We start from the raw sequence: 27,349 nt of genomic DNA on the forward strand, positions 1-27,349 counted from the left end.
CCACTTAATGCAAAACTCTTGGACTATGTCCCCCCTTCATGCCATGGATGACTTTTTTTGTAACCATAAAGTCATCCAAGATTTGCCACCCAAGACGCTGCACAAAATAGAGCCTTTACCTGCATCATCAAAGGGCCAAACCCACTTTACGATAGCTCTGCAAGGTAGGCCATTAATTATTATAAGTGGAAAGCTGAGGCCATCAGAAAATGACCAGGTGGACCACAGACAATGTGGCTTTTCCTCTTATGGAGACAAGTTTTTTCAAGATAGCTCTTCATCTGACAGTGCTGAGAGCACTTCATAAAATTCTTCACCAAATAAATATTCCCCCTAAGAAATAACCATTTGACTCTTGGCCCAGTGAGCAGATTCACATGTGAGGGACATAAATCTAGATCTGTGAGATCCAGGTCCAACTCTACCCCCGGCCACATTAGCTGCCTTGCATTCTGATTTGCTTCTTACTAACTCAACCTCAGTGCTGTTCAGCAAAGTCATTTTTTGCTTTACACAATATGATGAACTCACATAGACAAATGGACCACCTTCTCCTTCCATCCCATTCCAGTCAACTTCACACTGAATTACATTTTATGTATAAGCTACCTGGAATTAAAGGCTGTCTGGGTCTTGCTTCTCGCATGCATTTGCAAATGAGGCATTACTGGTTCAACAAATGGAAATTCTCAAGCACAATGCTTTTCGAGGGAAGTAGCTCAAAATTTGCCTGAGAGGCATTCAGCAATGACAGATCCGCAATGGCGTTCCCGCTTGCCACCACCCATAATTAATAGAAGGCTCGGGAAGGTTTGTGAAGAAAAGCAAAGGGGTCAGGTGGTATTTTTAGGGCCAATTATGAGGCAGGGATCTGCGGGTATATAAGACCGCTCCTCCCTTGAAAATCTGCCTTTTTTGCCTTGCGGCACCCACCCTCCCTCCCTTGTCAGTATGGGCTTTGCTAGTCGCCAATGGGGCTGAGTAGGATTTTTTTTGGGGGGGGATCCTGATTTCAGAATCCCTTTGGTTTTGCCTACTCCATACTGCTTGGTTTGATTCAATTGGCTTTTGGGGGCGGTTCGGGTTGTTCTGCTTTGGCTGGCGTGGAATTCGAGCAGGTGAGGTATTTGGGGGGGAAAGTTAGGAGGCTGAGGCATTTTGGTAAAGGGCACTCCCTAGGGAACCATCAGTGCTTAATGTCTGGTGCGGATCTGGGGAGTGTCCTAGTGGGACCGGCTTGCGCATCATGGTGAACGCCTGTACGGTGGGGCCAGGATGCAGAAGTTGGAACCACATGCCTGACTCCAATAGCAAGGAGGGATGACTTTCCCACATCGTTGGTGGGGAGTTACAGTCCAAGGTGACTGACCTATTTTAAGATTGAGAGAGTATTCCCTACTAGTTAGCTGCACCTCACCTGCCCGAAGGAGTTAAATTGGATTAATTTGATTGAATTGGGTTTTGGCTTAATATTTGTTATATTTTAATAAATATAACATTATACCATATCTGTGTCCCGAGTCTTCTTTGGTGTGGTGGCAATGCAAGGTTGGGGAGCCTATTGCTCCCAAGATGTTGCTGGACTACAATTCCCATTATCCCTGACTATTGGACAGGCTATCTGGGACTCATAGGAGTTGGAGTCCAAGAACATCGCGAGGGTTACAGGCTTCCCATCCCTATTATAATACAAGTGCATATAATTTCTAATTTCTGGAACTCAAAATACAGCTTCTGACTTAATCTCCTTTTTTGGCAGTTTTGTAGCTTTGGGTGTGCCTTAACCCCCAAATCCTTTCTGGGTACCTGTGATCTCCTCCATGGCCCCTCTCAGGTACTCACCTGCATTCTTCCAGCCAGGTCTCAATCTTATTGGATGAGCTCCCTGTTTGAAACAAATAGAAAAGAAGAGCTTTAAGTGCTACTGCGCCTCAAGAATTTTGATTTCTAAAGATTCTTTAACGAATTTTGATTTCCTATCATGAAGTGTCTGGGTAGGTTACTATGATGATCCATATCCAGTGGGGCCAAAGACGGCCCTCCATAGTCTCCCTGTCCAACCCTTGGGACTCTCAGCAAGCCACACCGTCTCTCATCAGACTTGCTCTGGGACCCCCTCAAGTGCTTTTGCCTGGCTGGACTGTGTCCTTGAATTGTAACAATGCCTCTTGCTCGTCTGGGTGTAGAGATGTGCAGGTTGTGCATGTGGGTAGAAATCTCTGGCTTTTGCGTCACTATGGCCTACTCTACAAAGGTTAGAGTCACATGTGTTGCTCTGTCTGCTTTTTTCCTGGCCCTGTCCACCACACTGGCATGTGGCTCCTGGAAATCTGCCTGTGAGAGAATATGGCCCTTGGGCTGAAAACAGCGCAAGGGTCTACCCCTACTCCTGCATTACAACAAGCTGAGGACCCACAGCCTTGTGGACTAGAATGTCATCCAGGAAAGTGAACTGATTTCATAACAAATGAAAAATTGAACCAAATAGGGCTGTTTTGTCTCTATGTTGATTTCTCATGAAATAAATGCCAAGAGGTTCATTTTTGGTACACCATTTGTACCCATTTATCCCTCATCTGGCATGGGGCTTTCCTTCTCTGGCAGCAGCAAAGGACCTCTTGGTAGCTGGTTCCTGGTGGCCAACATTTACTTTTCCCAGAATTCATTGCTTTTTCCTGACATTGTGTCATTCCAGGTTATCCTGGGGGGAAATGGTGACCACCACAAATATATATACACCTATATATGTCAGTCCCCACTAGAGGGCACCATTGTTTTCTGGATGCTCTTATTTTTCCCAGAATGACACATCTGGGACACTCGGGGAAAAGGAAATTATGGCTACTAGGGATACAGCCGCTGCTAGGATGCCTGCTGCTGCCGCTGCATAAATAGCAGCAAAAAGAGAAAAGGGGGGGGGGGAGGAGAGAGACAGAGAGAAAGAAAGAAAAAACAATTCGAGTAATGAAATTAACAAATGAAAAATTAAATGAATGTCAATTAAATGCTGCATGTCAAGAGAAGGTGCAATTTGCAGGGAGGCTGCTGGGAGGGGGAGGGATGATAACCCTTCCCCTCCCGGCAGTTTTGCCTTTAACTGCAACCCCTCCTCCAGTAGCTTTCCCCCCGGCTGAGATTTGCAGATGACTGCCTCTTGAGTTGTGGGGAAGTACCTGAGGGGGCAGGCAGCAGGCAGGAAGTGTGGGCAAGATGTCAGCATCCTTTCTCCTGCTTGCTTCTTTTCCCATGCACATTGCTCCCTCCCCGCTGCCTGGTCTGCCAGCTGTGGGGCCGAGGTTCCCAGATCTGCTGGATAAGGTCCAAACTAGATGTGACATTTGTCACTTACTTTGATCCTGCATGATTGCTTTTCCTTTTGCAAACAGCCACTGGAGAGGGTGAGGAATCAGACTGGGACTGGTATGAAAGAAGAGGGGCTTAACCCTTTGCCACATCCATAGCAGCTTTGCCACATTTCCAGGCCCTCCTGCTGATTCTGCTGAGTGGGGCCCTCAGCTTCTGCCTCAAGGTCCTACCCAGATGGCACCACTGACTAAGGGGAGCAGAGGAGAACACAGCTGGAGATGGCAAACATGAAGGAGAAAGCATGAGGGAAGAGTTTGGCATCCTCTTCTCAACTGCCACTTTCCTGCTCTAAATACCCACATGCACATCCGTGGCTTATTCTTTGGCACACAGCCCATGTTCTGACAGGCAAGATGTGCCGCCTTCCTGCCTAATTAGAGCAATGTGCACAGAAACTGCTGCGTTCATAATCCATGCGGGGTTGTTTTTATTTATTTGTTTCAAGAAATGTGCCAGTTTTGACTTTGGTCACTAACATATTAGTTGCATAATGTAGTGAGGGTGTTATTTTATCTACACTAAAAAAAATCCCCCCGGCCCCTCCACATTTTCTCACACTTGCGATAGAAAAAGAGAAAGTGAGAGAAAGAGGGGGAGGAAGATGGGGGTGGAGGTGACAGCAAAATGACTCAAGAGATTGCACTGGTGAGCAAGTGCATGGGGAAGGCCCATAGCTCTGTGGCCGAGCACATGGCTTGCTTACAGAAGCCCTGGAATCGCTTGTTACAAGTACATCAGGTAGCAAAAGGCTAGATCGGGGTGAGCAACGTGGGGCCCTCCAGATGATGTTGGACTCCAACTCCTGTCAGCCCTGGCTAGCACAACCAATGGTCAAGGGTGATAGAAGCTGGAGTCCAGCAACATCTACCCCTGGGTTAGGAGATAAACTCTGTTCAAGACCTTGGAGAGTTCCTCATGGTCAGAAGGCTTGATGCAGGGAGAAGACAGGCACAATGGGGAAAGAGGGCTCACATCGCCTCCCTCAGCCGGGGTGGGGTAGTACTGATTCACTCATGTAATCATAGCCATGCATTTTAGCAGATCAAATGCTGGTTCAACTTTCTGTACTAATTCCTTCTTTCCCACCCATCCTGAAGTGCCACAGGGCTTTTCTTTGATGGCATTATGATGGACAAACCAATCCGAACCACACACAAACCTTGAGGCCCTCCTGCCTCTCAAGTCAGTTCTGGAGAAGAAATACTTATTTGAACAGACCACAGTGAGGTTGTTCCCAGAGTGTCCCCATTTTTCCTTTGTGTGTGTGTGCCTGTGTGTCTCTCTGTGTGATGGATTGATCCAGGCTAAGTGAGTTGAACTTTGTTTCCATTAGCACATAAGAACCCAAGAAGAGCCCTGATGGATCAGACCAAACGCCCACCTAATCTAGCAACCTGTTTCCACAGTGGCCAACCAGAGGCCTATGGGAAGCCCACAAACAGGACCTGAGTGCTGCATTACAATAAGTTGGACTTAAGTCATGATAAACTGATCCCATTGATCAGCTCTGTGTCATGTTCCTGTCCCCCCCCATAAAATAGTGTAATATGGAGCCCCTAGCTTCTGTATATACAAGCCACAGAGATCACAGGCAGTGCCTGAATACACCTTATGCTGAAATAGGTGTTGTGGGGAGGGATACATATTAAGACTAAGAATGAATGTGTCAGGGCTGCTCTCCCACCTTGCAAGAAACCATCTTCCAAGAATGAAGACGCAAGCACTTCCTGTGGAGCATAGGACACTTCCTCTTTGGCCTGGGACACCTCCTCTTCTACAGTCATACTGTGCCATGTGCCGCTTGGCTTGGCCCATGCCTGCCGCCGCTCCCAGGAAGACTGGCTCAGCCACGAGGTGAAATTGTTATCCATAGTTAGCAAGAACCTAGGGAAGAACAAAACATCAGGAAGCTGAGGTCACAGGATGCTCAGTTTGGCAGCAGTTACAGATCTGCTCCTCTTGGGGCTGTTAGGAGTCAGTTTGCTAGCCGCCTGATACCTGGGGCACAGTGTTCCCTGCCTCCTCCACTACCACCATCCAGGAATAAAACTGTAGATATACTTTAAGGAGTTACGGCTATGGTTGCTGCCTGGACATTCCTTCATTAGGCAGATTGCTGGGTAATAGCCCAGAATAGGCAAAGGACAGAAGTTCATGGTTAGAAGACAGAGATGAATCAAGCGGTCCATTTCATTTTCTCTCAGTTTTCTCATCTTAAGTTCAGTTCACATTATTTTTTCATACATTTGTAAAAAAAAATTAAAGGCTGCATGAAAATTCACACACATTTTTATGTGCATTTCTCCTAATAGATGCATATGGATGGAATCCAGCACAGCAGTGCAAGGATTTCTGCTTCCACAGCGGAACATTCTCTCCCTCTCCTCCCTCCAAGTTCCCCCTAAATCTGTGCTAGATAACCCCCAGCCCTCTAGAGCAGATTTGGGAAGGGTATGTGGCATGCATGGAGGAGGAAAGGGGGTAAAGCCCCATTGCGCAAGCAGAAAACCTAGCACTGATGAGACATGGTGGTTGAATGCCACCCAGTGTATTCTTGCAAGCACGTTTCCCCTAACAGAATGCATGTTTGCATATTGTTTTCACTAATACACACATTTTTGCATGCATTTTCCACAGATATATGCTTTATTGTATGCATTATTTGGTTGGAAAACAGCTTCAGAAAATTCAGATTTTAAAGGATAGCTGCCAGAGAGATCCAGTCCCTCCCCTTATTTAGGCTGTGGGGGGCTTGGACTGAGCAGAGGAGTCCCTCTCTTGGCTTTCCTGGATGAGCTGGCCTCCCACCATTGGCACCAACCTCCCCTTTCTGCCCACCAAATGTGTGGGTGGGCGAGAGACCCACTGGGGATATTCCTACCAACAGAGCCCAACAGAAAGTCCAAAAATGGGGCATTTTGAGGGTGGAGAGGGGGCAGGGATGAGATGGCCTGGGATCCACTGACTCCCAAGCCAGTCTCACAGCCCTCACTGACTGGTATTAGGCTTGATCTTCTTGCCATCCCATTCCACTGTTACCACCATGAGCAGCTGGGCTGCAGATGTGCTGGTGGACCTGCCTCTCTGCAACCCCAGCAGGCAGGTGTTAGAGGTTAGGACTGCAGCCTGTGTCTCAATTCACATATTGTTCCAGGAAGTATGAATCTGGTAGGTTCATGTTAAAATGTGAACTGAATACATTTCTTCCTCATCCCTATTAGGAAATAGTTGAGAAGCTTTTCTTTTCAGGTTTGAATGAGGTGGTCATAAAAATTTGAGCAAGGAGGAATTGAGATTGAGACAGACAGACAGACAGACAGACAGACAGATAGACAGATAGACAGATAGATAGATAGATAGATAGATAGATAGATAGATAGATAGATAGATAGATAGATAGATAGATAGATAGATAGATAGATAGATAGATAGATAGATAGATAGATAGATAGATAGATAGATAGATAGATAGATAGATAGATAGAATTCACTGATGATACCTTGAGAGAGCAGGACTTCTCTCAAGGGTGGACATGCACCCTATTCTACAGAGGACTTCTACTCCTCTATTTGACTGTCGAGTCCATGTTCCAGTTTAAACATAAAGAACCCCAGGAACGGAGAGCAGGGAGGGGGCCTGATGTTCCCATCAACAGTTAGCAGCACCTGGAGAGCAGATTGAGCGGACATACCTAGGTCATCTGGTCTCAGTCTTCCTCACTATGGTGAGATATATTGTACTCTTTTCTAAATTACTAGGGGCTGTGCCCCTGCTTGCTATGCTTCACTCACCAATGCCATCTACCACCAACCCCCTGACCAACCCCCACTCCTCCCAGACCTCACCAAATCTCCTCCACCCCCACTCCCCCAGACCTTGCCAACCCCCCCCATTTGTCCCCTCCTGCAAGTGGCAACAGTGGGGTGGGGAGAGGGAATGAAGGGGAGAAAGACTCAGACCTTCCCCTTTTTGCCAGACCAACTGAGGAGGCGGAAGGTGGCCAGTAGGAGCAGCAATCTCTTGTCATGCTGTAGTTCATAGTACTATCTGTTGACAGTGCACAAACTACTGCATGACAGCAGACTTACACAAATATAGATACAGAAGGCTTTCTTCTAAATTATTTTTTAATTACATGTACTCTTTCAATATTATTTCTAGGAATTATGTCTACATTTGCATCTGTACATATGCATTAGCACCTACAAATCTGTGTCCTCTTTTGTCCTCTTTTTGGGCACGTTGCCACCCTACCTTGCTCTGGGGATCTGATGTGGGGTTATGGCTCTCCTGTTTGCCTCCACTCGGGCTTTACCTGGATATATTAGAAAACAAAACAAGAAATATTACAAAAACACCTTGACAGAGCAATCCTAACTATAAGAAACTGGTGTAACGTAGGCTGGTGTAATTTACCCCTATTCCAAACTCATTACTCTTATTCAAAACTCCTTACACCTATTCCAAACTCTGCCAGAGGGAAAACAAGGCTTTAAAATATAGTTTGACCTACATGACCCTTTTTGCCAAGGTTGCTAGGTCACATGACCAAGTTGAACACAGAATAGGGGAAAGTATCCCTCTGCCACATCATGCCTCTGTCACTCCCCCAGAACAGCCCTTTTTCAGGACTTACTCCAGCCTTAGCTCATCTGGCTTCTGCTCCACCAGCTGAGCTCTGGCCAGAAATCCACCTATTCCAAACTTTGGTCATCCCAGCAGAACTTGGGTTTGGATTGCTCCCTAAGTCTCCAGGACCCTCTCATCCAAAAGGAGCTAAATCTGGGTAAATTCTGTTCCTGGATATTTTTTGGTGCATGGGTGTGGGGAGCTCAAAACCGCAGAGATATATTCTTGATCCTTTATTCATCTCTCTTCCTTTTTTTTTGGTTTGCATTGGAAGGAGCAGGGAAAACATTTGAAATGTATTGCCCCTCTACTGCAACCTTGCCTTTGCTTTCTCTCCACCAGGAAATCCCTGTGTTGCTGGATGGCAGTTCACCATGAAAAACGGGCTATACCAGGACAGCCCTTTCTGGACAATGGTTACGCTTCTGGGATTATTAGGCGGCATGGAATACCAGTGCACCCCAAGGGAGAGGTCAGAGACGCAGGAGGCCTTCCAGTTCCAAAGGACTAAGGCAATTATGAGGAACCTGCAGCCCTCCAGCTGTCTTTGGACTCCAGTTCTCAGCCCCAGCAGCCAGCATGGCCAATGGTCAGGGATGATGGGAGCTCTAATCCAACAGCATCTGGAGGGCCACAGGTTCCCCATCTCTGGGCTAGGAGCAGTGGGTTCATCCAATATGCTAGTTTCACATTTCTTCTTGCTAAACACAGTTTGGGCCTTATTGACTTAGCCTGTGGAGCTGCAACTCTATTCCACTCTGACTGAAATGGTGTTCTGTGATGAAGGTGCTTTACAGAGAAGTTGAAGTTGGATTCATTTCTGGTTTCAGTGCCAAGTCCCCTGGTGCTGGATGTGGACACATGAGAGCCGTATCCCTTCACCTCCAGGAGAGTGGCAAGCAAGTGCTGCTCTCAGAAGCGCCGCTCGAACCTACAAGAGCCTGGTTTCCTCCCTGTGGCTTGAGCTGATATCAGCAGACTGCTGATAGAGTCTGCAACGGTTAGAGGGGGTGGCGTGACAGGCCATGTTTTCTTTAGGGCCGAACAAGATGTGACATTCATCATGTAGGTTGCCTGTCAGCATTTGTTTTTTTATTCAAAAAAAAAAGCTGATGTGGGGGTGGAAGTGAACCAGATCAGAACCATGGTATGAGGGGGGAAGGGTTTTAACCAGGGCTGGTCCCAAAGGGCAGCCAGGTCAGGCCCTGGCTGAGGTCCCCTGGAGCCACAGAGGCCCCTGAGGGGCCTCTCGATAGGGTGGGGGAGGAGTAGCGCTCCTTTTCTGTGATCTGCTGCTGCAGATCACAGGAAGGGAGCTTCTTCTACCCGCCCGTTCACTGGCTCCACCTACCCGTCTCTCTCGTCTTTTGCGGTTGCGCGGGCTGCGTGTGCTGCGTACACAGGACTGCCATTAACCAAGATGGTGGCTGAGGTTTCCCTAAGGGGCTGAAGCCTCTGCCGCCATCTTGGTTGATGGCAGCGATGCACACGCATAGCAGCCTGCGCAGCCGCAGAAGGCAGGAGAGATGGAGCCAGAAGGAGCTCCTTCCCTGCGAGAGACAGGTAGGCATGCACACACACATGCCAGGGCCCAGGGCAAGCTGGTGCCCAAGGGCCCCGGCATGTCTGGCGCCAGCCCTGGCATTAACCCTTTGTCTTCACTGTGATCCCAATCAGAATCTCCCCCTCCCCCCGGGATAGGCAAATCTGACAAGTTTGTTTTTACTGAGTTTCTCATTTTTCCAGTCTTAAGTTCAGTTCTCCACATTTTGACAACAGTTTGCAAATGGTTTTTTTAAGTATTCATGAAAATTCATCAGTATTTTATTTATTTATTCATTAATTTATTGAATTTATTAGTCGCCCATCTGGCTGGTTATCCAGCCACTCTGGGCGACGTACAAAATAAAACATCCAAATACATTAAAACATTTAAAATCTCAAACCAGAATAATAAAACCTAACCCACCCCAATTTTAGTGCATATTTCTCCTAATATACACATTTTTGTATGCAATTTTGCCTAATATGCACATTTTTGCAAGGCAAATTCCTCTACTATTGTTATTACTATCATCATCATCATCATTATTATTTGCTTTCTTTTCAAAGCAACCCAAAGCAACTTACAATAATAAATATTAAAATCAATTATAACAAATAAACCTATTAAAAAAAACAATAACCTAAAAAACATCAGTACAAATAAAGACAGGTCTTGCAAGATCTGCCACATTAAAAGAGGCCACTGATACCTGAAGCCCTTCAAATGAAGGGCTAAAAAGGAAGGTTCAAAAGCCCGGGTAAAAAGGAAGGAATAGATAATGATGGTGCCAGGCATACCTCCCTGGGGAGAGCATTCCACAAGCAAGGAGCCACCACTGAAAAGACCCCTTCTTGTGTCACCACCCTCTGCACTTCCTTCTGAGGGAGCACACAGAGAAGGGTTTCAGATGAAGAATGCAGGGTCCAGGTTAGTTCATATGGGGGCAGGTGGTCCTTGAGGTGTTGGGGTCCTGAGCCTTTATATAGGTCAAAACTAGCACTTTGAATTGAGCCTCAAAACTAATTGGTAGCCAGTGCAGTCATGCTAGAACAATCTGGCTGCCAAATTCTTCACCAGCTGCAGTTTCCAAACCGTCTCCAAAGGCACCCCCATGTATAAGATATTGCAGTAATCCAACCTAACCACAGCATAGACAACTGAAGTTACACTCTCCTTATCCAGACAGGGGCGTAGCTGGCCACCAGATGAAGCTGAAAAAGGCACTTCATGCTACCAAGGCCACTTGAGCCTCAAGCAATAGTAATGGATCCATGAGTACCCCAAGCTAGGTACAGTATCTGCTCCTTCAGATGGAGTGTAACACCATCCATGCCCCACCCATCTGGTCTAGGGAACCACCCACTAACAGTGCCTCAGTCTTGTCTGGATTCAGCTTCAGTTTATTGGCTCTCATGCAGCCCATTACCAAAGCAAGACATTGGTCTAGCACATCAGTCTGTGAATTAGATAGTTTTTCATTTAAATGCGAACTGAATCACATTTCTCCTCCATACCTCCCCCCCCCAAAATGGCTGCCTTCTGCAATTTGCAATTTGGTGCCAAAGGGAGGATTTCTCCCCTTGAAAATGGAAACATAGGAAGCTGTCTTATACTGAGTCAGTATTATTAACACTGACTGGCAGCAACTTTTGAAGGTTTCTTCTAACATACACATTTTTGTATGCAATTTTCCCTAACATACACATTTTTGCAAAGCAATTTCCCCTAACATAATGCATTTTTATATATTGTTTTCACTAACATATGCATTTATATGCACATTTTCCTCCAATACATTTATTTTTGTACACATTACTTGGCTACAGAACTGCATTGCAAAATTCAGAAAAGAGCTAATTTCAAAAGAAGGCTGTTCACATGTTGTTTTGGAGAATTGGGCAGGTTTGCCTTTAAGTGCAAATTGAATCAAATTTCTCCCCCATCCCTGCTGCCAGTTTTAGAATACATTTATCTACCATCTCTCTGCCTCTCTTCAACAGAAGTATCACCTAAGGAATCCATGAATTATTTCCATGGTGTTGTGTTCTTATCAATCTGCCCATCCCATAGCAAAATAAAGATGATCACTTTCCCTTGAGGTGGCTGGTTCATACATGCATGTTGATGGCTTGTATGTATGAACAGACCATCACAGATCTAACACCAGAGATGGAATTTTCATCTCACATCAAGCACAACATTTCTCAATACTGTTGGTTCACTCATTCAGTCAACAAACATAATCAAAGTGATGTGCATGCATGTGTGAATCAGACCTAAGATATCATCAGGCAGTCTCTAGTCCAATTTGTATGTTGCAAAATTGCCTGGTAGCTACTTGAAAAGCAATCTGTGTCGCACCTACACATTGGAAATGGACGAATTTGCTGGGGGAGCTTCATCGTGTATGAAAGAGTCCCAATATACTTCTATATTTTTTCTACAAAGCAATAGTAACACAGGGCCATGAGTTTGCTAACTGGTGTGAATGGTCTCTCATGACGGTTGCCTAACATGACACCTGATGGGAGTATGAGCTTGTGACAGAAGGATATTCATGTTTCTCAGCCACCATTTCCTAAATGGGCCGTTCAACCACAGGAGTAAGGCACAGTCCAGAGTCCAAGATGCATGTCTATGAGAAACAGCCACCTGAGAGCAAAGGCAAAGGGGACAGTGAGCAAGATGTGCAGTGGCTGAAGGAAAAGCATCTTGGATTCCAGAGACTTGCCCTGGAGAACAGATGCAGCATAGGGGCTAGAGACTTGCTTTTTTAGATGATGATGATGATGATGATGGGACTCCAGGCCAGCAGGTGATCCAAAGGAGGCAGCAGGTTGCATGGGTAGAACCTGAACATAAGAAAAGCCCTACTGGGTCACGCCAAAAGCCTGTGTAGTCCAGCATCCTGTTCTCACTGTGGCCAAGCAAATGCCGGTGGGAAGCCCGCAAGCAGGACCTGAGTGCCACAATGCTCTCCTCACCTGCGATTCCCAGTGACTGGCATTCAGAAGCACACTGCCTCTGACAATGGAGTTACAACGATATCCCTCTTGGTTAGTAGCCACTGATAGCCTTAATCTCTATGAAATTCTCTTTTAAAGACATCCGAGAGTGTCTGAAGAAATATTTCAGGACGGGAAGTCTATTTATTGTTATTACAGGTTATTGACAACCCACCCAACGTTACATTAGACTTGGGGGGGGGAGAGTGCTTCCTTGCCTCCTCCCCTGCAGACACCTTTTAAGTCATCCAACCTGGGCAATACCCAACCGATCAAAGCAGATGGCTATCCTACAGATCACAGATCTGCTGACTGGCAGGAGTGCCTACTTTGTGTCTCCACTTACACGGTGGTTGTGGATTTGTAAATAATGTATTAGAACGATGCTATTAAGGCTGTAAACACACTAGTCACCAGAACAAAGCATTTCCATTGGTCACACCTGGAGGGGGAATGGTTTGATCTGCCAACCAGTTGCGAAATCTCTTTGATGGTGAATTATTTTTAAAAAAACACGCTCCCACCAGGTTTTACAGTAAAAAGGGGTGGGGTTTGACAAGCATCGTGTGCCCCCATTTTCAGAACAGAGAGGTGGAGACACACTGGAACAGGCAGAACACTGAGAGTGTTTCTACCCTTAGTCTCTAGTTCTCTCGCATTTGGGAAAACAAGCCTGCCTGGGACGGCAACCTAGAACCTCTCACCACTCTGGGAGGGTGTAACAATGACAGCTGGGTCTCTTCAGCATCATTCACCATTTTAAGGATGTAGATGATACTGCACTGGACACATCCTACGTTGAAAAGTGGTTGTAGCTCACCTCTAAGCCAGAGAGAGAGTGGGGGATAGGCAGGGGAAGATGTTTTAAAATTGGAAGGCATTCCCCGGTTCAGCTAGAATGGAAGGAGATGCTGGGCTAAAGCCCCTGTACTAGCACCTACATTGAAGGGGGAAGGGCCATAGCTCAGTGGCAGAGCACCTGCTCTCCAAGCAGAAAGCCCCAGGTTCAATCCTTGGTATCTCCAGTTAGGATGGGGAGAGACTCCCTGCCTGAAACCCTGGAGAGATGCTGCCAGTCAGTGTTGGCAGTACTGAGCTAGATGGACCAATGGTCTGGCTCACTATAAGGTAACTTCCAGCACTACTCTGTACCTCTCTCTCTCTCATCCTTTCCAGGGCACTTCCACACAGCAGTTGATTGTGGACCCAGTAGTGCTCATTCATATGACTTTTGCGGAGCATCCACACAACACTGTTCTCATCAGAATGCTGTCCCACATTATTTCCCCATTTAATCCAGATTTATTGTTCCCATGGGAAATCCAATCCGTTCTATAAAAAAACCCACAGAAATGGTAAATCCAGGTTTTATTTTTGACGGATGATGTGTTTAACTACATTAATTGCTAGAAAAGTGGCCTGCAAGTAATAAATCATGATTAAGCCTTTTTGGGAAGGGGGTATTATGAGATGACATTTTGATGAGGACAACATTGTGAGGATACTTCAGAACACTTGCCATGCATGAGCAGCACTGAATGAACAATAAAGTGTCTTGTGGAAGCACCCCCCGAGAGTACTGTCTCTCTCAGTATGTAGCCTCCAGCCCCTCCCATTTGTCTCTTCCAGTGACTCCTTTCTCACGCTTCTCCTGTTAGCATTCCATCTCCTCTCCTCCCCTTGTTGGATCCAGACAATGCTGTCAATATTAAGCGTCCGCTTCCCCATCAAAAAGCAGGCACCCAGCAAACAACACAGCAGGCCATACCTTTACTCTTCAGATGCTGTTACTTACCCAGCACTGGGAAGAGCACATTGGGTCCTAAGAAGAGCCATCTGCAAAGCTGGCATCCTTCCCTGAAGAGTCCCATCCATCCCAGCTACCAGTCGTGGGACTATCAAAGGCCCTTGCCCATTCCTGCCTCTCTTCTAACCTCGCTCTATCTGCGTCAGCAAAGACTGGAGGAAGCTGATCTGTTTTTAAAAGGAAACCTTTGTGCTCATTTGGTGTTGTTCTTCTTGCAAAACCTCAAACGGTGGCCCACATCCGGCGCTCACCCACCCTGGTGAGGAAAAAACTTAATGGGCTGCCGAGTGATGGCTGTAAAGGGAAGTGGCAATGTATTGGTAGACTTTGCCGGGAGCTCTCTCTCTTTCTCTCTCTTTACGACTAGACCTTTTCTTTGCCATCTCTACCTCTATGCTTGTTTGTTTGTTTAAAATACTTCACCAGCCTTCCTCAGAAGACTGTGAAATGAAAATTCACACAATATATAAATTCAATATATTTGAAAGAAACAAACACAACAAAAAATGGAGACCAGGCTAAAAAATATCCCATAAAATTAAAGAACGAAAACCAATAACAGGGCCATGGCTCAGTGGTAGATCATCTGCTTTACATGCAGAAGATCCCAAGTTTAATCTTTGGCATCTCCTGGTACAGCAGGGAAGGTTTCCAGTTTGAGACCCCGGAAAGCTGCTGCCAGTCAGTGTAGGCAATACTGAGCTAGATGACCAACGGTCTCACTGGGCATACGGAGCTTTCTTTATTCCCGTGTTTTTGAAATGTGGCAGTCAGAACTGCCCATATGTAGAACTGTAAGGATAACTTGGACATAACAATGCCAGAGATGCATGTAACACAAGCCTAACCTTCATCATCTGCACTGAAAATGCTGAGAGTGCCTGGAAAAGCCAATTCGATTCCTTGTAGGGATGTAGGAGAAATTCAATTCAGTTTACATTTAAAGGTGAACATACCTAATTCATACTTTTTGAAGCTATATGGGGGGGGAAACCCCAGCTATCCTTTGAAAGTCACTGTTGTCCAAGTAATGTATACAAAAATGCACATGCTAAATGCATATTCTAGGGCAAAGTGTGGATATAAATGGATATGTGAGTGAAAATAACTTACAAAAATGCATTACGCTAGGAGAAAGTGCTTTGCAAAATGTGTATATTAGGCAAAATTGCATTTTAGCTGAAATTCACACTAAAATGCTGATGGATTTTCATGAGGACTTTGAAAATAAAAATCCCAAACTGATGTGGGAATGCGGGAAACTGAACTGAAGACTGGAAAAATGTAAAACTGAGAGAAACTGAAACTGAAAAATGGGCTCCTACTGGGAGGAAGGGCGGGATATAAATTAAATAATAAATAAATAAAAATAAATAAATATTCACCCATCCCTGATTCCTTGAGCAGGCCTGGAATTGAACTGATTATTTCCCTCTACCATGAGCTCCTTGCTTGGCCTTGATTAAGTCGCTCTCCTCAGCTTCAGTTTTCCATTAGAAAAATGGGGGAAATAGAGACTTTTTAGGATCATTGTATACGGGAATAAAACAGACACAGTTATAAGAATTCATCTAGGTTTCAATAGGGTTTTATCTCAAAAAATCCCAATGAGAAAAGGTGTGAAACAGGGCTGTATCCTGGCACCTTTTCTGTTTAATTTTTTTATTAATGACATTGTTTTGACAATGGCTTCACCCACTTTCTTTCCTCCCTCGATTAAAGATAGGAAGATTCCGGTTCTATTATATGCGGATGACTTGCTTTTGCTTTCGCAAAATAGGATTGGCCTTAAAAGAATGGTCTTACATCTCCAAAAATATTGTGATTTGCAATTTCTCCAAATTAATTATATAAAATCTAAAATAATGATATGTGGAAAGTATAGTAAAACTAAATCGTTGTGGCTTTTGAATGGCCATCCCATTGAACAGGTCCATACTTTTAAATATTTGGGAATATATATTAATAACCATCCTGGTCCCATCATTTTGCTTACATTAAATTACAAGTATCCAGAACTTTGGGCCTATTGAAGAAATTTTTCTTCTCCAAGGGTGGCCAATTATTGAAACCCATGTCAAAACTTTACATATCAAAAATTCTTCCGTCATTCATGTACAGGTGTGAGATTTGGGGTCCTTCCTTGCGCTTAGCTCTGGAGCCAATCCAAAATTCCTTTTTCAAGCAGATCTTGGATTTACCTATAGTTACCCCGGTGGCCTTCTTGAGATCTGAACTTAATTTTCCCTCTTTAATGGCCAGGATTGATCTAGCCTTTCTGCGCTTTTGGAAGAAACTCTCTGTAGCTGACCCCCCCTCCCTGTCCAAATTATGCTGGGTTGACCAGATGGAAAATGGGGGCTGGGCACAAAATTTATTTGCTCTAGGTCTCCAATATCTCCTAACTCCAACCCTGATTGGCAATCTTAATTCCAAGTCATTGCGTAATCACATCTATGAGCACGAGGTAAAACAAGATAGTTTAAAGATTGCAACTTCCCATTTCTCTCAGTGGTTTTCCCTTATTAAATCAAACAATGCATGGCCCAATTATTTGGATATTCTGACTAGGGCTCCCCTTCGGAGAGCCTATACTGAACTGCGTTTTCAAGTGATGCCTACAGCGCTCTTACAAGGCAGATATTTGGACATCCCATACGCTGAAAGATTATGTATAGCAGGGTGCAGGGTGCCTGACGATTTGTTACACTATATGCTAGATTGCCCAATGTTTTCTCTTCCAAGAGCAAAATTTCTAGCTCCATTATTTCAGGCAGAAAATGCTCTAATAAGGTCTCAGAAAGTGGTTTTTTTTATTATCAGCAACAGAGCCAAATGTAATAATTTCCACTGCAAACTTTGCCCTGGCTGCGAAGAAGCTTAGAGCCAATTACGTTAAGAATAATTGTTGCAAATAAATTTTATAGTTTGACTTTTTAATTTATTATTTTATTCTGTATTATGTACATGTGGTTGTATTTCTTCTGTAACAGCCTCTGGCTATATGCAGTATTAATAAATGAAATGAATAAAACAGAGGTGTTATTTGTGAATGAAAAGCACAGTAAAGCTGATCCTGATCTTAATAATATGCCAGTGGTGCTTGTTCAAAGTGCTCAGAGCACTGTAACACACACATCTGTGCAAGTTCCCTGCAAGCTGGGCCAGTATTCCTATCTTCAGTCATCCCTGGAAGTACATGGGGCTGTGGCTGAGAGACTGTTGCCACTCAGTGAATGATGGTTGAGGTGAGATGTGAGCCAGGAAATCCACAGCTTGGACTCACAGTCACAGCAAATTCTCATGTAATCTAAATGCATCCTTCTTTGGAGGAAGGTCCCACTGTGTTCAATGCAGTTTGCTCCCAGGTTCATAAGATCACAGTCAAGCTTAAATTTCTCAGAAGACAAGTTTTCTGAGAAAATTGATCCAATTTTCCCGTTTTCCCCTACACAACTCTGGAAGGAGGAGGCCACTTTGCATAATGTTCTCTATATATTCTCCATTATTTTATCGTATGGGACCTGCCATTTCCCCCACAAAGCCACAGAAAGATATTAGATCCAGAGCACTGTTCAGGAAGGGCCACAGCCTTCTGCCATTCCCACTCTTAGTTTTAAGCAAATGATCATGGCCTCCCGGTACTTCCTATTAGGGGAAGGGCCATACCTCAGTGGTCGAGTGTCTGCTCTGCATGCAGCAGATTCCGGGTTCAGTTCCAGCAGCTTTAGGCAGGACTGAAAGAGACACCTCCCCCCATCTGAGACCCTGGAGAGCTGCTGCCACTCAGTGTAGACAATACTGAACTAGATGGACCAATGCTCTGACTCAGTATAAGGCAGCTTCCTAGGTTCTTCTTCCTACATATGTGAAGACCCAGGAAAAAAACAGAAAAATTGGAGGGAGGAGGGTTTTTTATTTCCCCGCCCAAAGCCTTTTATTGTTTTGTGTTTTCAAAAAACTGGAAGGGGGGGGCGGAATGGTTGTTTTCCCAATTTTCCTGCCCCCCCCCCGGCCTTCACATCTATAGTTCTTCCTATTGTAGAGGATGCAAAAAGTGGCCTGGTTGTCAACAGGCTTGCTTAGAGAAACAAAACAAAACAAAACCTTAGGAAATGTTAACTAAGGTTTCTTCCCCTGGTAACGATGAGTACTACACCCTGAGGAACTGTTGGAGATTTTCTCCTCTCCCTGGAGAAATTCTGCAAAATGGGACCTCCAAGTTCTCTCCGCATACATACGGTGAAAGATTTCCTAAGGCCAGTTGTGCACAGCACTAGCTACATTGGCCTCGCTTGTGGCAAAGCAGAATGAAGTTGTAGGAGAGCCAGTTAACAAAAATATTGTTATGGGTTTGGGGGTTGAGATAAATGATTTCTATGACTCCCCTTCCAGCCTGTGATTCGAATCCCTGCACCTGGAGGTGGGCTCTGCAGCTGAGAAACCTGCTCCGGGGCCAGATGAGTCTCCTTTGTTAACCTAATAGAATGGCCAGACGGGCTAATGGGTCAAGTGCCCATTAACTGGCCAATGGGCCAGGGAGATCCTATTGTTATTGGAACTCTTCAGGAGGGCTCCTCCTTCCTGGGGCCAAAGAGAGGCTTGTGTTTTTAGCTAGTCTGAGAAAAGGCTGGGAACTGGAGGCAGGCAGAGAGGCTGGCTCCCTGCACCATGGCTTAAGGATGCCTCCTGTAAGCCTGATGGGAAAGCAAGATATATTGGACTGCTGGTGCTTTGAACCTCTCTGTCTTAAGCTCAGGTTGGAACGTGTGCAAATAAAAATCATATTCCCTAAAAGACACCACAGTCTCCTCTGACCTTCTTTTCAAGGAAACCAAACCCCAGGCAAGCTCAGGGACTCCTGGAAATCTCTCACCGCTCAGATATTGGGGTGGTGCACAGCCATATATTGTTGTGCAGTTTGGGAGTTTGACAGGGAGGGGGCTAACAGAGCCAGAAATGCTGGTAAAGACCTCTTTAATTAGTGGTATATCTTTGGGGGGGGCAGAGAAATTTGATTCAATTCACAATTGAAGCCAAATCTGTCAAATCCACACTTTCCAAAATTATATGAGAACAAAAGCACAAGCATCCTTACACAGTCACCCATATCCAAATTTTGCAGTGCAGCCAACCAATGTTTACAGAAATGCATAGATGGAGGGGGGGAGTGTGCATAAAAATGACAATATTGAGATGAGAATAACATCCAAAAGCTTTCTATTAGGAGAAATGGCTTCCAAAAAGTGTACATTCGTTCTATACTGCATCCAAAAATGTGTTTATTAGGAGAAATTTGCACTAAAATGATGAGGATTTTCATGAGGATTTTTCTCTTAAAAATTAGCTAATTGCTGCAGAAACGTGGAGAACTGAAGTTTGGGAAAATGAGAAATGGAAAGAACCAAAATTGACAGATCCTTCCATCCCTAATCTTTGATTAGAGAAACAACAGGCCCACAAGACTAAGAGATGATGGGAGAAGAAAATGAGTGATGGGGGGGGACTAGCTGTGAGTTGAAAACAACTGAAACATTCTTAAGTTGGGGGGCATGGAGAAAGCAAGTGCCTTTGGGAGGTTGTTCCTCTCTGATGTGGACCAGGCCAGCCCTACCATTAGGCAGAGCAAGGTGGCCATCTTAGGCAGCAAGTTTTTGTGCCATGCACATCTTTACTTATTTAATTTGTTGTTGTTGTATTTTTACTGCAAGGGAAGGGAGGAGGCACTTGGAGGATCTGCCTCAGCTGCAGAATAACTTGGCTGGATTTGGGTACTCAATGCACTATCGAGGAGGGGAGGTGTTGCTCTATATTTTGTAGAGATTACTGCCGGAGTCTTTCAGTTGTTTGCCTCCATCTATCCTTGCCACTAATCAGCTGATTTCAAACCCTGCTTTTGTTCCAGCCAGGCAAAAACATTCAAGGAGGGTGCAAAACAGGACTGGCAAAGGGCAAGACTGGGGGATGTGTGTGGCCTGGGAAGAGTCCTGAGGGTCAGATATACTAGAGGAGCCTGGGCCCTGGAGTACCACATTCAGGCCGCAGGCCTGAGGTTCCCCGTCCCAGTATTGAGTGAACATCTGTTTTGATCTTCAGAAGTCACTGATAGCCTCCATGCACAGTATTGCTGCATCTCCACGCTAGGCAAAGCTTTCCATGCTAATTTCCACCTGTCATAGCAGCCCTGGTGGCATCATGCACTAAGCTTTGTAAGTGTGCAGATAATGTGAGAGAACAATGCTCCAGGCCACACCAGATATCTCTGCTCTGCCTGGCCAATGCTGTCTTGGAATCTCTGGCTGAGAAAGAGTATCTTGCTTAGCTAAGTGAGGTGTTTTCCATGAATTGTGGGACACAGGCCAGGAGACAGAGAGAGAGAGATTAAAAGCTATTTGGAGAAATCCACTGTTCTTTTCCCATCAGTTTAAGACTTGACATCTCTTCCTCCTGACAGGAACATGGCAAAAGGGGCAAGACATATGTTCCCTCCTCTCCACAGAAAACAACATTTTTCTGAGGACAAAAACAAGAGCATCAGGGTTGTCGGAAAATGCTTGAAGCCTTGGCCAGCAGCCCTGTAAGGTTGCCAGATAAACAGAAAAGAATGGCCAGCAACTTGAGAACAATAGAAATTAGCAGATTAAGTTTTGCATGGCACAAAGATAAGAATGATCACTTGCCATTGTTCAAAGCACAACTATAGAGACCTGTTGAAAAGTTGGCAATCCCAGGCCCACAAAACAAATGCTTATATGGAAGTCAGATAATTCTGATGCAAATAGGAACAGGAGTGGGAATTGCTTATTCTTCCCATGTCTGGAACAAAAATCAGTCCAGCAAATATGATCGGTATTCACTGTTGTGGTCACTTTCAGTCCGCAAACAATACATAATTGATTAAATTCCACCCCAACTTGCATTGCATTTCCTTTGCTTTGAAATGAATGGGGTAAATGTAACAACAATATAATATGTAATCCAAGTAATTTATTGGATTAATCATGTAAATTACATAAATTACATAATTTCACCATAGCAGCCAGCAAGACGGATAATACTATTTTTGGAAGAAGACAAACTGCAGTGGAACGGAAGCAGTGCTGCATGTGACAAATACAGGCCTATAGACCATGGAGTGTTTCATATACAAAGTATTTGTTTTATTTACAAACCACCAGTTCATTAAAAAATATCAAGGCAGTGTAGAATAAAATCATTAAAACAATAAAACTATAAAATCATAACAATGATAAAAGAATAAAATACAGAAAAACATAACCAACACTGAAGTGAAATAATTCTCTGAAGGCACTTGGCGAAACAAATTTGTATGCTGCTTTTCCTCACAAATGTGCCCAAAGCAGTTCACAACACAACAGAACAATACATCAATACAGTGTTACAGTAACAGTCAAATGTCAATTCAAACATAATACAACAATCCAAATAAATAATTATATTTTATAATATAAATATTGTAACATTTAAAATCAGAATATACGAACCAGAGTTAGGCATAATAGACATTTCCAATACAATCAAACATCAACAAAAATATAACCAGCAGCCCAGTTCCTCAAAAATGTCAAGTGCTAGAGACAACAAGCAGGTTTCTTCAAGCCTGAAGCAAAATGTTTTCAACCTTTTCCACAGGGGTCTGCCGTGGTGTCTTCTTTTCCTGTTACAACCTGCACACATTTGGATGTAAGGGGCCCAGGTACCTGTAACTTGTTGCAGCCAACCACTGGGTCCATCCTCCTTCTCCATCAGCAAGTTGGCCTGCTCCATTGACACCCCATTGGCCAGGAATCTTATGCTCAGGCCTTCAGTGTGAGGTTTAAATACCTGGAAGGTTGGAGAGATGGGTTAAAAACACACACTTCTGTCAGGATTGTTTGATTTCTATAGGAAGAGGTTCCAAATTACTGGTGCCATTACACTTAAAAATCTTGGTGAATAAAAGTACTTGTGTGAATAGTTTTAGTCAGTAGGTGGCACTGGACGTAGTTGTATCTGAGAGAAGTCAGGAGTTTCCTGTTCCTGTTCTATTCTTGTTGGAGAAAGACAAAGTCCTTGTCTGACATCCTAACTGGTGTATCCTCCAAGCTGATGATGACATGGTGACAAAAATGGAATGTTGGAATTCATAACAGTGGAGGGACCCTATCTCAATGCAAAGCCTTTGCTTTGCATGCAGAAGGTCCCAGATTCAGTCCCCAAGATCTCCAGATAGAGCTGGGAATGTCTCCTGTCTGAATCCCTGAAGAGTTGGTGCCAGTCAGTATGGACAGTACTGCGGCAGATGGATCAATGGTCTGATTTAGTATAAGGCAGCTTGATATGTTCCTAAGCAGCCATTTTGCTGGCATTGTCTATTTCCTGTCTAGGTCCTGGCTAGAAGATGTTTTGAAAACTTTTTTAAAGAAATGTTTTTAAAGATGGTTTGTTTTAATGTGTTTTAAAGTTTGTTTTTATGATGTTTTAAAGTTTGTAGTGCTTTTGTTTGCCGCCCTGGGGTCCTGCTGGGGGAAAGGGCAGGATATAAATAAATAAATAAATAAATAGTGTGTCCTGTAAGCCAGAGATAGAGAACCTGTGACCGTCCAGATTTCTTGGACTCCAGCTCCCATCACCTCTGGCTATGGTCATGCCAGCGGAGGCTAATGGGAGTTTCAATCCAACAACAATTGGAGGGCTGTGGATTCCCTATTCCTGCTTTAAGCCAGGAATAGCCAACGTTGTGCCCTCCAAACTGTTGGGCTACAACTCCCATCAGCCCCAGCCAGCATGGCCAGGGATAATACAAGTTGCTGTCAAAAACATCTAGAGGAAACTGTGTTGGCTATTGCTGTTCTTAGCCTTGACAGTGCTATAATGTTTTCCTTAATAGGACAAATAGCAACTGGGGAAGAAGCATGATTTTCATTAGGAAAATGGCAAAGGGGTGGAAACAGTAAAGCTTCCTTTCTTTTTTTACATTTAATTCTGTTACTTTAAAAAAATAGGATAATATAATACATACATAGCCAACACAAAAAGGGGAAAGAGAATACGTATATGGATAGTTACAGCATGAAATCACAAAGAAGTCAGAATCATAATTAAGAAATTAAAACGGAACCATTTCCACCTCACAGCACCGTCAAATGAGACAAATGAATGAATAATTATTGAAACAAAAACATTTCAAGCGTCTGACTCCCATGGCTGTCACTCCAGAAATTGATAAATCTTGCTCGGCTGGCCCCAGACATGATTGGGCCCTTGGGCACCAAACTGCCCCAGGCCCACATCATCATGCTGCCCAACACCACCCTCCTGATGCAAACAGTGCAGGCTTAAATGGGCCCATCCACTCCACCTACCTCCTACCTCACCTACCTCCTGCATCATCATGCCAGTGTGGTAGTGTGCTGCACGCACATGCCTACTGTCACCCAAGATGGCAGCAGGGGCATCAATCCCTTAGGGATGCCCCCACTGCCATCTTGGGCAATGGCAGGCATGTGCACACAGCATGCTAGTGTACTGATGCAACAATGCAGGAGGGAGGTGAGGCAGATCAGCCTATTTCAGTCTGTGCCTCCTGCTTGGGGTGGTGTTTCCTGGGAAGGCGGAGCTCCCACTGATCCACGGCAGTGTCTGGTGTACATAATCAGTTAACTTGTCCATAATCGCAAGTTCTTAACATTTACTCAGGCATTCATTTTCAGCAGGAAGTTGCGGCCCTAGTAATTCTTCCTGCCACAATAATTAAAAGTACCAATTGTCAGCTCTTCACTGAGACAGCAGTGTCGGTGGGGGTACAGGCAGGTCTGGAGATTCCTTGGTAATTGCCAGGCCGTAAGTCCTCAGCCGGCAGCTTGGCTATAAATCTGCCAGGCTAGCAAGGAGGAAGCAAGATAAGGGCAGAGGCCGTTCAAAGCTTACGTGCCAAGCCAGAAATCCAGAAGAGACATCAGTGAAGGTCCAGGTCTAGTTTGCCGAGAGATCAGTCCAAGTCAATGTTCAGGGAATAGGAAGACACACAGTGGTCACGCCTGACATTGTAGTCAGCAACAAGCTGAAGCCAAGGTTTGACTTTTAAGGAGCAGGTTTGTCAGCAGGTGTGAGCCATCAGCATTTTGGCCTTAAGTGGACAGGCCTGCCCCTCTTCTGCCTGACCTTCTGTTGTCTACGTTCTGCAGGTGAGGGGGGAGTATCCTGTTCACTGTCTGCAACTGGCTGAAGGGCTTCAGCTGTGTCTGGGGTGCTCTGCTGCTGAGGGGGAGAAGGAGCTGGGTTCTCAGGAGTTTCCTCCATTTCTCCTTCTGGGTCTGCTGCTTCTGGGTCTGCTGCTGTTACTCCTGAGTCATCCTTGTCTGATGAGTCCTCTGACGGGGCCATGACACCAATGACATAAGATTACACGGATTTTCATCAGGTACAATCTGAAAAATGATCATAATCAGAGATGGTCTTATAGGATGACCCAATTGTACCTGAAATAATTCAAATAATCTGAGACACAATAGGACAATCCACATATGTTTAAGATTAGAGTTAACTGTATTGCACTTCCAACACCTGCTTTGATTAACAGACTGCATTTTATTTAAGCATTCTGGTGTCAGGTACCATAGTAGCATTAGTTATACTAGTAAAGCCTCCTTTCCTAGTGCCATAGTTAGGGGTTGGGGAGAAATTCAGTTCAGTTCACATTTAAAGCAGAATTGATGAAATCCGCACTTTCCAAAACAACATGAGAACTGAAACACAGCCATCCTTTGAAATTCACACTTACCCGAATTTTGTAATGAGGTTCTCCAACTAAGCCATGTTGGCAAAACTGCATGTATTGGGGAAAGTGTGCATAAAAATGAATATATTAGTGAAAATAACATACAAAAATGCCTTACATTAGGAGAAATTACTTGCAGAAATGTGTACATTATTCAAAACTGCATACAAAAATGTATTTAGTAGGAGAAATTCTCATTAAAATGCTGAAGAATTTTCAGAAGGATTTTTTAAAAAAAAAAAATCACAAACTGCCGTGGGGGAATTCACTCGGACACACAGCTGAAGCAGATTCCAAGTTTATTCAAAGCACAACAGTGCTGGAGAGCCAAGCAGAAAATTGACTCTGACTCTACAAAATGGCACACGGCTTTATAGTTTTTCAAAGAACAAAGACTTCATCAGATGAAATTCTCACATTTTGAGCATGTATCATACACATGAAATTCTTTTAGTTCAAAGCATTCTGATTATCTATAAATTGCTAGGACAGGTTGTTAGGGAATACCGGGCCATGTTGCTAAGGGAATACTTGCTCAGAGCCGGTTCTAAAGGGGGGCCATGTGGGGCACTGGCCCGAGGGCCCCTGGAGCTACAGGGGCCCAGGGGTCCCTCTGCTTACCTTCCGTGATCCACGACAGGAGCCACAGATTGCAGGGCAGGAGCTTCCGCCTACCCGCCATTCCCTTGCCCCACCTACCTGTCTCCTGCCTTTTAGCATTGCCCTTAATGGAGATGGTGGCCAAGGTTTCCCTAAGGCGCTGAAGCCCTTGCCGCCATCTTGGTTAATGGCAGAGATGCATGTGTGTAGCACGCACGTGTGCCATCAACCAAAATGGCGGAGGAGGCTTCATCCCCCTAAGGGAAACTGTGGCCGCCATCTTGGTCAATGGCAATGCTAAAAGACAGGCGACAGGTAGGTGGGGAGGCATGGGAGGGCTGGGTGCATACTCGTGTGCGTGCACGCATGCACACACACACCAGGACCCAGTGAAAGCTGATGCCTAAGGGCCACCACATGCCTGGGGCCGGCTCTATACTTGTTAGCTAGAGTTGTAACACTTTGAAGCTGGTTATACTGTCATGAAGAATGAGCTTCAAGGACATACAAGAAAACACAAAGGCATGTTTGCTCAGCCATCTGGTCTATCAGTTGTTTTCACACACTCAGCGGTTTTTTACACTTTCCAGATACAGGCAGAACCAATATTTTCAGATACCCAGAATCCTCCACATCCTCATTTTACTTCCACACTGCTGCAGAAATGTGGAGAACCAAATTTAAGACTGAAAAAAAATAGAAACCGCCAGTCTGAATAAGGTCCCCTCAAGGCTGTCTTTACAAAAAAAAAATATTAATAACCTGGGAGATTCAGTCACCCATCTCCATCATCTCTCCTAGTTTAGACATGGAATAAAACATACGTTCAATTCTGGTTTCCCCATTTCAAAAAGGTTAGCATCAACCTGGAAAAGAGAGGCAAATGAGCAGCTAAAATGATCTTTCTGTGTGTGCATGTGCATGTGTGTGTGCACAGGGAGGCAGGAATGGATGTATCTTCCCTAAAAAGAAAGTCTCGGCTTGAGGCTTTTTAGTTTAGAAAAAGGCAAAGCAGAGAGGGAAATGACATGGATTTCTAAAATTACAAGTGGTTCAGCACTTGTAAATAGATGGTATTTGTCCTTCTCACAGTACTAGAACTAACTGTAAAAACAAATGCATGGAGTAGATATATTCTAGTAGATGTATTTATTCGCTTTGCTTTGCTTGCAGGGCTGCTGGGCATGATGCAAAGCACTGTGCTGATGAGAGCCCCAGCCAGCCACCATCTTCATTTGCTCAGACACCTAAATTTGCATCAACATTAGCATTACTATGTTCTAATCTGCACAGTAATCTGAATGATTTATTGCAATTGATGAAGGTATCTTTATTTTGTTGTCATTTGTGGATATTTTGTCACTATGATAATTTGTGAAATGGATCCTTGAATTTTGCCCATTGTTTATCTTTAGTTATATTTTGAATTATTATAGGATGACAGTGGGGGTGTTCTTTTTGTATATTTTGTATATTTTCTCATGTTGCAAATCACCTTGAGTACGTTAATGTAGAAAGGTGATATACAAATGAAAAATGAAATGAAAAATGAAATCTGCTATTCATAGCGGATAAAGCTATCAATGACTATGAGATTTACAGGGCATTCCTATAA

General features: G+C 44.5%; 1 protein-coding gene across 1 annotated transcript in view; it reads right to left on the reverse strand.

Annotated features, from left to right (window-relative positions):
* Nucleotides 1-14,496, reverse strand: part of TESPA1 (thymocyte expressed, positive selection associated 1) — a 32,055-nt gene extending 17,559 nt beyond the window's left edge. Inside the window, exons 1-4 of the mRNA XM_061621706.1 lie at nucleotides 14,343-14,496; nucleotides 7,622-7,682; nucleotides 5,051-5,250; nucleotides 1,843-1,885 (exon numbers count right to left, since the gene is read on the reverse strand). Of these exons, the coding sequence (XP_061477690.1) occupies nucleotides 1,843-1,885; nucleotides 5,051-5,250; nucleotides 7,622-7,682; nucleotides 14,343-14,418 (380 nt within the window). The 5' untranslated portion in view covers nucleotides 14,419-14,496. The remainder of the gene's footprint in view (nucleotides 1-1,842; nucleotides 1,886-5,050; nucleotides 5,251-7,621; nucleotides 7,683-14,342) is intronic.
* Nucleotides 14,497-27,349: the final 12,853 nt, after the last annotated feature.

Source organism: Rhineura floridana, chromosome 3 (assembly GCF_030035675.1).
Source record: "Rhineura floridana isolate rRhiFlo1 chromosome 3, rRhiFlo1.hap2, whole genome shotgun sequence".
Taxonomy (NCBI): Eukaryota; Metazoa; Chordata; class Lepidosauria; order Squamata; family Rhineuridae; genus Rhineura; species Rhineura floridana.